The 9,612-nt window shown below is 44.7% G+C and overlaps 1 protein-coding gene across 1 annotated transcript; it reads left to right on the top strand.

Moving 5' to 3' along the window:
• The first annotated feature begins 1,263 nt into the window (after positions 1 to 1,263).
• On the top strand, positions 1,264 to 2,916 carry LOC122668563 (beta-glucosidase BoGH3B-like). Its single transcript, XM_043865109.1, has 4 exons — positions 1,264 to 1,311; positions 1,429 to 1,686; positions 1,793 to 2,080; positions 2,176 to 2,916. Exons 1-4 carry the CDS (start codon positions 1,264 to 1,266, stop codon positions 2,914 to 2,916), a joined length of 1,335 nt encoding a protein of 444 aa, XP_043721044.1.
• The last annotated feature ends 6,696 nt before the right edge of the window (positions 2,917 to 9,612 follow it).

Genomic DNA, 9,612 nt, shown 5'->3' with positions numbered 1-9,612 from the left:
GATAAGAATTTTCTTTTAATTAATTCTCATTTCAAACGATTTTTAATTATTCAGATTAAAAAATCATATGGTCTCAATTCTTTTCTCTATACTGTTTTTTATAAGAGCTTGTATAAAAAAAAATCTTAGTTCCAAGCTAACTTACTAGTGCAAAGGCCACTTCAAAGTCCTAACTCACTAATTGGGTTAGAAACCGCAGGAGCAGCTTTTCAATCCCTAGCATAGTTGGAAAACCCAGTTTTCTAACTCGACTTGTCTTTCAGAAAAACTTGGTGATTCGGCCTTGTCAAACTCGGTCAAGGCGAGTCATGTTTTTAAATTTTTTAATACAATAAATATGTATAAATTAGTAAAAAATCAGAAAAATACAGAAAAAGGGGAAAACCAGAAAAAAAAAAATCAAAGAATCCCATATCAATGCATTTTGAGTATATACCATTGAACATGATGAGAGAACTGAGGAGTTGAGGGTGGGTTTCTTGCTATTTTAGAATATGGATTTACTATTTTATTCAACTCAGATTCTAAGTGAATCGGTTTTATTTATTTTTAAAAAACGACTAAACTCGCCAAGTTTGTCATGACTGGGAAAAAAATACTGAGTCTTATTTGACACCGACGATTTATGACCCAGTCTCCCCATCTTTTACCTTGACCTAATCTACACGACTCTTGGCCAGGTTTTCCAAAATTTTGACTGGCGACTCGCCCCAGTCAAAACCCGATTTTCAAACTATGATCCCTAGTAGTATAGTATCCGCTATTCCTATATCATTTCGAAGAAGGAGCAGGTCCCATATCCCCCAAAAGTAGCACCTACTATTGGAATAATCAACATCTCTTACCACGGCTGTCGTCTCGTTCATCTTTTAACTAATTATTCTATTTGAAAATGTTTGGGGTTTTGGGTGTGTGGAACTGCAGGTGTGTAGGGATCCGCGGTGGGGTCGGTGCTACAAGTGCTACAGCGAGGATACGCAGATTGTGAAGAGCATGGCCAAGATCATACTAGGCTTACAGGGCTACCCTCCTCACAATCACATACTCGGTTACCCCTTCGTCGCTTCTGGGTACTTCCTTTTTCTGTTTAAAGTTTATTTCCTTTTTCACCCCTATTGAGATCGTATCCTCTACACATACGTGCACCTGAAGATCTTGGCTGTGTTTGGTATGCATTCTAGGTCAATTTTTAGTATTCAAGAATGCAAAATCGACCTAGAATGAATTCCAAGAATGCATACCAAACGCAGCCCTAATGAGTCAATGAGAGGTTTTGTATGTGATGTTTCTACTTTCAAAGATGCCAATGCAGTATCATAGATCCGTATGACATGACATGACCAATCCCATATAGATTCCTAAAACCGTGGTCTCTAGTCATTTATTGAACGGTAGAGATTCTAAATTATGATGATTGTTATTGAATAGGTCCATTACAGGGGAAGGAAAGTGCTGGCTTGTGCAAAACACTACGCCACCGATGGTGGGACACAAGGAGGGGTCGACGAGCACAACACGGTGACCACATATGACGACCTGTATCGCATCCACATGACCCCTTATATTGATGCAATCGCCATGGGGGTGTCGACTATCATGGCTTCTTACTGTAGCTGGAACGGGATCAAGATGCATGCCAACCCTTTCCTCCTCACTCGCATTCTCAAACAAGAGATGTCCTTCCAGGTAGCATAAAATTATTATACAACATCTCTGAATTTACATTTCTACCCTTAACCTGGTCCTGATACCCTAGTGGTCATCACTTTGTATGGGCTGCTACATGGGACAGGGTATGGTCATATCAGACTGGGAAGCAATTGACCGGATGACCAACCCACCCGGTTCACACTACAAAGAAAGCCTGAAGGCAGCAATCAACGCTGGAATCGACATGGTCATGATCCCTTACAAATACCAGCAATACCTCACATACATGACAGAGCTTGTGTCGTCCGGCGATATTTCGATCAGCAGGATTGACGATGCTGTGAGGCGAATCCTTAGGGTGAAGTTCATTCTTGGGCTTTTCGAATGGCCCATGGCTGACCGGTCTCTCCATCCCATGGTTGGACACAAGGTTAGTCCAACACCCAACTGAATTAACCGATTTCATTGATATGGGTATTTTCATCATTAAAATTGGTATAACCTCTTAACCTTTTGGACCCACAGAAACACAAGGAATTGGCAAGAGAAGCCGTGAGGAAGATTTTGGTGTTGTTGAAGAACGGGAAGGGAGAGCAGAAGATGCTTCCTTTGAGCAAGAATGCCCCGAAGATTCTTGTGGTTGGGTCTCATGCACACAATATCGGCTACCAATGTGGAGGGTGGACTGTTTCATGGAAGGGCAGCTCAGGCAACATCACCGAAGGAACAACAATCTTAGAAGGCATCAAGAGGGCTGTTAGCAAGCAGACCCGGGTCGTGTTCCAAGAAAAACCTGACAAGCAATTCATTAACAAGAACTGGGATTCCTCCTATGCAATCGTGGTTGTCGGCGAGCTCCCATATGCGGAAACAGACGGTGATAGCAAAGAGCTCAGGCTAGCACTGGACGGGGAGGAGACAATCAAGACTGTGTGCAAGGAGGTGAAATGTCTGGTTATCGTTGTGTTGGGTCGACCCGTTGTGATAGAGCCTTATGTTGACACGATGGAGGCATTGGTGGCTACTTGGCTTCCAGGGAGTGAAGCTGGAAAAGGGATTGCTGATGTTATATTTGGGGATTATGATTTCCAGGGTAAGCTTCCAAGGACATGGTTCCGGCGGGTCGACCAGCTACCGATGAATTTTGGGGATCCGTATTATGACCCACTGTACCCGTTTGGGTATGGGCTCCAGATGGGAATCCAATCATACAAAAGAGGCCATGGTGTTTCATCCTCCTCTGCATCATCTTTTTCATCTATTTGATTCATTATCGTATAGTTTATAACAAAAAATTTATAGAAAAAGGGATATATGAGGATCAAGGATATGTTTGTTGTAGCATTTGTATAATTGTTGTTTTGATCAATGAAAATTTATGAAATACCAAGGCTGTGTTTGGTATGCGTTCTTGGAATGTGTTGCGGTGAAATCCGAGTTGATTTCTACTTGGTTGAGCTGTCCTGCACAAGCAAACAACACAAGAGAAAAGAGTGCCGGCCTGAACCTGTTAATACACTCTGATACCTAAGTTAGATCTGCAACAGATAAAGACTCAAATCCAAAGAGTAAGAAGTGAGAGAGTCCCTTTTACTTGAGGTAGGCATCACTATTTATAGGATTGAGTTAGTAGATCAGTGTATGATTTTCTTGGTCGAAGATGGTAGGTAGTGTCTCACATAAGTGTAGGTGTCATCTCTAGGGTATGACACCTGTCGGGTTGGGAGCCACAAGGAAAGTGTGACCTTAACTGGATCGGACTATGGTCAGGTTAACTAACCAAATAGGTTTAAGTGCTCATTGCCCAAGCTTTAGGGTTTTATCTGAGTGAACTAGGTCGATTCTTGACCTTAGTCTCCTGGTCAACGAGGTAGCTGTTCTTACGAATGATCTATTTGGGTTTATGTCCGATATTTGGTCTGGGTGCCGAGTATGGCATAACTTGGTTCGCCTAGGACTTGCGTGGTTCAGTCCAGGTCGGGTGGTCGGTTCGGCCATAATCCTGATTTGCAATGTGTCAGTTGATGACTAGTCAATCATAATTGTGGTTCATCAGAATGCATTATAGGTTGATTATGCATTCTCGGGTAATAAAAACAACTATTTTTATCATATGTGAAATCGACTTAGAATGCAAGCATAATAGGAGTTTTTCTACTACATTCATGGAATCGGAGGCAATCCAAGATGGATGGATTATAGAGGTTTATGTAGAAATCGCAACCCTGGAATATTGATTGGGGAAACAACTACCATTAATCCAAAGGGAATGTCAATTTGTGTAACAATCTTATTTAGTTTATGAAGGGGAGCGGATGGCATACACTCTTTTTGAACTTTTTTTCCAGTTTTTTCTTTGCTTAACTAGTACCATTAGGGAAAGAAAGCCTCAGTAAAACGAGACAAATAATTGTGCAAGCAAAATCTATAAAATAAAATAGATATAGGAACCAACATTATTCATCAACTAGAGGAGTAGTTGCCGAGTACATTGATAGGTGTAAGTACCGTGGTCCTCGGGACAAGAGTTCCTCAGCCTTTTGGCGACAAGGATTGACTTCGATGAATAACAGCGTATCGTTCCGATATATCATCATGGGGATTGGGATCATGCTTTATAAAGGAATGGAGTTGCCACCTAGGATTAGGGCCTAGGACCCAATGGATGTAGCCCCATCCGGGGTTAGCAGAAAGGGCTACGTGATTCCATATGGTCTGGTCAGAGATTCAGGGTAAGTAGTCAGGTTACGAGGGTGGGAAGGTGTTAGGTACCCACCTCGCCCGGATAAACCGGTCTTTCTACTAGATGCTGATTTTCGAATATTCTTCCTTGATAATACATCCTATACTAACATGTAAGGCTAAGTTATGATGCACTAATCTTGACAAAGAAGGAAAAAATCATTTATTATGTACACTAAAACGAATTACTTTAATTGTCTACATTATGCCAAAAATAATGAGTGGAAAAAAGACGGATACCTGTCTAGAAATACAAGAAATAAATGAAAGCGCACCGAGGGAGAAATATGTGATGTCCCACGGCTCAGGTGGAGAAGGACGATCGGCTTGTCTCTCTCTTATCTGACAGAATGAGGGCTATACGAGATGAGTTTTGTTACTTAGACTTCGAGCAGAGTAACGGCTATATAAGAAATTCTCGTTATCTGTATAAAGACAGAATAATGACTGTGAAGGGGATTTTTCGTTATCCGTACACTAACGAGATAACTATACCTAAGAGCAGAATCGCTCTATGCTTGGATGTGTAATCGAAGTATCTACCCACGTCAAAGAACTCCACTTACTCACATACTCATGAGGGAAAGATGGGAGAAAAGAAGGTGAAAATGGGGTAAAATAAGCCCTGGAGGGTCTCCCTACTCGAGAAAAACTTGGGAAATGAGGGAGGGGGACCCTCCTATTTATAGGGAAGGGCCCCTTCTCTCTCCTGGCCAGATAAATCCTCCACGGCGCCGTGAAGGTGTCCACGCCACCATGGGGAACTTTTCCACGGCGCCGTGGGTGACGTCAGCAAGCTGATGTCACCCCCCTCATGGCGCCATGGAAATCAAGTACACATCTCCATGGTGCAGTGGGAAGGAGCCTCACGGCGTCGTGGGAGTGCAGTGCCTTTTTTCCTTTATTTTTGGGCCTGAAATGGGCTCTAATAGGGTTCTGTCTAGGCCTATGGGCTTGGTCTTTTTGGGTTTTTGTCTATTTTCTGTCGGGGTGGGGGAAGGTGAGCAGTACCTCCTTTAGCTTTTAGTAAAAGGGTCTAATAAGTCATTTTAGGGATATTAGGGTGATTTGGTTCAGATGTAGGGACAAGAGTCCTTCTTGAGAGATACCAATATCTGTCCGTGTCCTGTTGCCATCATCGCCAGGGGGTGACAAAATTCAGCGTCTACAATAAGGGAGTCTATAATCAATCAAATCTATGTCAAAAAGAAGTTCCACATATACCTTAGAATTAATACAAAATTCAGCAATCTACTATCCCTATTTGCTATGAGCCTCTGCTTCAACTTCATGGTCTGTCACAATAAAATTGTACCGATCAAAACAAATTACCATGGAACAGAACCTCATATGCCTAACCTGCTTTGTTCTTATCACAGTCAATTACTTTGGAATATGAGAAAAAATGATCAATACTCGGGAATGGGGCTTCCCACCCCATCAGAGCTTACGGGGCCCTCTCCCTTGAAACATTTTTTAATATCAAGTGTATATGGGATAATGGGAGTGTTTCCTCATTTAATGTTGTGGACCTAAATGTACTTGAGTATTTTACCAAAAAAAAAATTGTACTAAAGCACAAGATCACCTAAGTAGTACTATGTTTGGAATAATTCAATGAAAAAAAATGCATGAAGTCATTTCCTTTTTTGGGTACCTCGGATTCTCGGAATGTAAGAAAAGAAAAGAAAAGGACGGAGTTTTTCGTTACCCAATGTTGATATTTCCATGGTTCATGATCCTCTGCTGCCATCTGCCCGTGTGGCCGATGTGTAGCTTGACACAAGCAAGAGAAAAATGATCGCCCTACCCTTCCGGGGTAGTTGCTTAGGCAATGGATAGGGCAGTCATTTCGACCCTGCCTGATCTGCTTTTTGGTCTCTCCCATCATGGCCGTGGGATCCCCCATCTTTTTTTCCTTTTTTGGTCTCTCTTCTGTCTCCTTTTTTGTCTCTCTCCCATCTCCTTTTTAGTCTCTCCCCTCTTTTTTGGTCGTGGGATCCCCCATCTTTTTTCCTTTTTTGGTCTCTCCCATCTTGGCCGTGGGATCCCCCATCTTTTTTTGTCGTGGGATCCTCCATCTTTGTTCCTTTTTTGGTCTCTCTCCCATCTCCTTTTTGGTCTCTCCCATCTTAGCTGTGGGGGTGACCCTTCACCTGCCCATGGGTCCGTCGCCCTTTGCCCATGGCCTCATGGTAGTGGCCAAATTATTTTTTTGCTCGCCCATGGTCCTACGTCCTTCGCCTACTCACCCTTGGGTCCATGGTCTCTGAGCCGTGGCCAAAAAAATTATTTATTTTTGCTCGTCCATGGTCCTTTGCCTACTCACCCTTGGGTCCATGGTCTTTTGGTCGTGGTCAAATTTTATTTTATTTTTTCGCTCGGCCATGGTCTGTCGCCCTTCACTCACTCACCCATGGGTCTGTTGCCCTTTACCCACAGCCTCATGGTCGTGGCCAAATTTTTTTTTTTTTTGGGGTATTGACTTGAATTGGTCTTTTGCCACAGACACATCTTTACTCGAACCTTGACCTTGACCCATCACAAAGTTCGACCTTGGACCTCGGACCTTGAACCTCAACCACGGACCTCGACCTCGAACCTCGACCTTCTTGGTACGTTTTTCTTGTGTTGTTGCCATCGTCCATTGTGAGTACCTTTGCCATTTGGCCTCTAGGACACTTCCTTGGTTGTGTGTTTGTGTATGTGGTCATACACTACTGGGGTGTTTAGCCTGGGGGCCGAGGAGCATTGCCCAAGTAAGTCCCCCTTCTCCATGACTATGTCCAGTGATTCTGATCCTGACACCTCTCATGAGGGTTGTGCCTTTGATGGGCTGAACTCTAGCTCATCCACGTCCTCGTCTGCGTCAGGTGTGGACTCTGTACCTCCTTTGTCTTCTCCTAGGCCTACTTCTAGTGACGGGGAGGATGTCGTTGATAGTCATGGCCTAGATGGTAGTCCTCCTAGAGATGATGCTGGGGTGGCAACCCCGGTCATGGACCCCGATAGTAGGATGGGACGATTCTCGATCATCTTAACTGCAACGAACTTGGTGTCTTTTCGTCGATTGTACCACATACCTTCTGAGATTGTTCTTCATGCCCCTGGGGGAGTCGATCGTGTCTTTTCCCACTGAGCGAATGAGGTTTGCCTTTATGAGATTTTCTTCTCCTACAACCTTCTTTTTGAATTTCTATGGTTGGATCCTCGCTCCATTGTATGTTATTTTTCATTGTTTGATGGCCAGTAGGCCTTGGTGGCATATTGCCTCGTGACCAATGGCCTTGGTTGGCATAGAGCCTCATGGCCGATGGCCTTGGTGGCATAGAGCCTTGTGGCTGATGGCCTTGGTTGGCATATAGCCTCGTGGCCGATGGCGATCCAACCTATACTACCTTAGTGGGGTTGTCCTCACTAAGAGGATACGGGATGAGGTCCTCCATCGGCCTTCCTCTTTGTTCTGTTAGCTTGTCTCTCTGGTCACTGATGAGGTTCTCTACACACAGTGCCATCCCCCGAGCATTGCCATTGTTCTTCTTGACGAACATCGCATAGCACTCCCTAGCCTTCTTCTGGTCTCCTATGATCTCACCTACTCCATTCTCTATTGGGAACTTTACCTTCAGGTGGATTGGCGAGACTATTCCCATGAGAGCGATTAGGGATAGTCATCTTAGAATGCCATTGAAGGACACTATGGACCTCACAATCATGAAGTTAACCATGATCGTGGTTTACCGAGGGTGCTCTCCGATGGTGATGGGTAATTCCATTGTCCCTCTGATGGAGGTGATGGCGCCCGAGAACCTGTGGAGATGGGTTAGTTCCAGCTTGAGTTGGTCGTCGCTGAATCCAAACTGCCTGTAGGCTTCTAGTGAGAGCACGTCCACTGATGCTCTGGTGTCCACCAGCATTCTGTGCACAGCTCGATTAGCTATGTCCACCTGCACTACTAGGGCATCTTCATATGGTAGGCTTTATCCTTCTAGGTCAGCGTCCGAGAAGGAGATGAGTATCTCGGTCTTGGCTACTTTGCTCAGCATCTTTGCTACTCCCATGAACCTAGCATGGGCTTTGGCCTTTCTTGTGGACTCCTACCCTGGTCCTCCCAGTATGGTAAGGATTGGGGCTAATCTGGAGTTGCTTGATCCCGTTCTGTCCTTCCTTTCCTCTAAGCAGTCTCTCTTTCTCTCTCGACCCCGATCTGTTCCCCTTTCTTTGCACCGTGGGTCCTCTCGTTCTTGGTCACGGTCCCTGCCTCCTTGGCCTAAATGGCCCTCTCGTCTTCCTCTCACAAATCTATTTAGGCTCCTTACCTTTACAAGTTGTTCTATCTCCCTCTTCAGTTGGATGCAGTCTTTCGTGTCATGTCTTGTGTCCTTGTGGAAGAGACAGTACTTGTGCGGGTTTTGCTTCTCGGGTCCTGCAAGCATGGGTCGTGGCCAATTGAGCAAGCCATGGTCTTGGATTTGCATGAGGATTTGTGACCTTGTGGTTTTCAGGGTAGTGTAGTAGGGGCTTCTAGCTCGATTAGTCATCTGTGAGTGGCGCTCAGTCTTTGTCCATTTGCTTTCTCTACGATTGTCCGACGCCAATCTTTTATCCTCCTGTGGTTTGGACTCGAGCACTTTCTTTCGAGCTTGTAGTACTTTGGCTATGTTGGCAAACTCATTGCACTGCTCCAGGAGCTCCTTCATCGTCTTGGTCTCATGTTATGCTGGGTCCTTGACCAGTCTAGGTCTCTGATGCCCCTAGCCAAGGCTGCATGCTGGGTCTGGTCGTCTAGGTCTCAGACCTCCAGGGACTCCTTTGTGAACCTAGTGACATATTCCTTGAGGGATTCCCTAGGGTTTTGCACCACATTCAGCAAATTAACCGTGGTCTTCTTCTGGTTGATGCTACTTTGGAAGCGAGTGAAAACTGCTCGCAGAGTTCTGTGAATGAACTTATCGATCGGGGCCTAAGCCTTGAGAACCATGAAGTGGCTGCACCCTTGAGCGATGCTGGGAATCCTCAGTAGGAGACCACGTCGGATCCCCCATATAGGGTCATCATCCCGTTGAAGTAGTTGATGTGGTCGTTGGGATCTGGGTACCGTTGCAGAGCTCGAAGGTAGGTAGCCTGAATCTAGAGGGGAGAGATACATTCATGATTTCTACCGAGAATGGATGTTGGCCTGGTATGGAGTGTGTTTCACCTTTTGTCTGCTTCTTCAGC

The sequence above is a fragment of the Telopea speciosissima genome, chromosome 7, assembly GCF_018873765.1.
Source record: "Telopea speciosissima isolate NSW1024214 ecotype Mountain lineage chromosome 7, Tspe_v1, whole genome shotgun sequence".
NCBI classification, from domain to species: Eukaryota; Viridiplantae; Streptophyta; class Magnoliopsida; order Proteales; family Proteaceae; genus Telopea; species Telopea speciosissima.
Note: the sequence above shows the minus strand (reverse complement) of the source record. Positions and strands in the feature narration are given on the sequence as shown.

Excerpts from the sequence above, each read along its gene's own strand:
- LOC122668563 (XM_043865109.1), top strand. The coding sequence starts at position 1,264 with ATGAGAGGTTTTGTATGTGATGTTTCTACTTTCAAAGATGCCAATGCA. Across the intron at positions 1,687-1,792 it reads AACAAGAGATGTCCTTCCAG|GGTATGGTCATATCAGACTG; the intron begins GTAGCATAAAAT and ends TACATGGGACAG. Across the intron at positions 2,081-2,175 it reads ATCCCATGGTTGGACACAAG|AAACACAAGGAATTGGCAAG; the intron begins GTTAGTCCAACA and ends TTGGACCCACAG.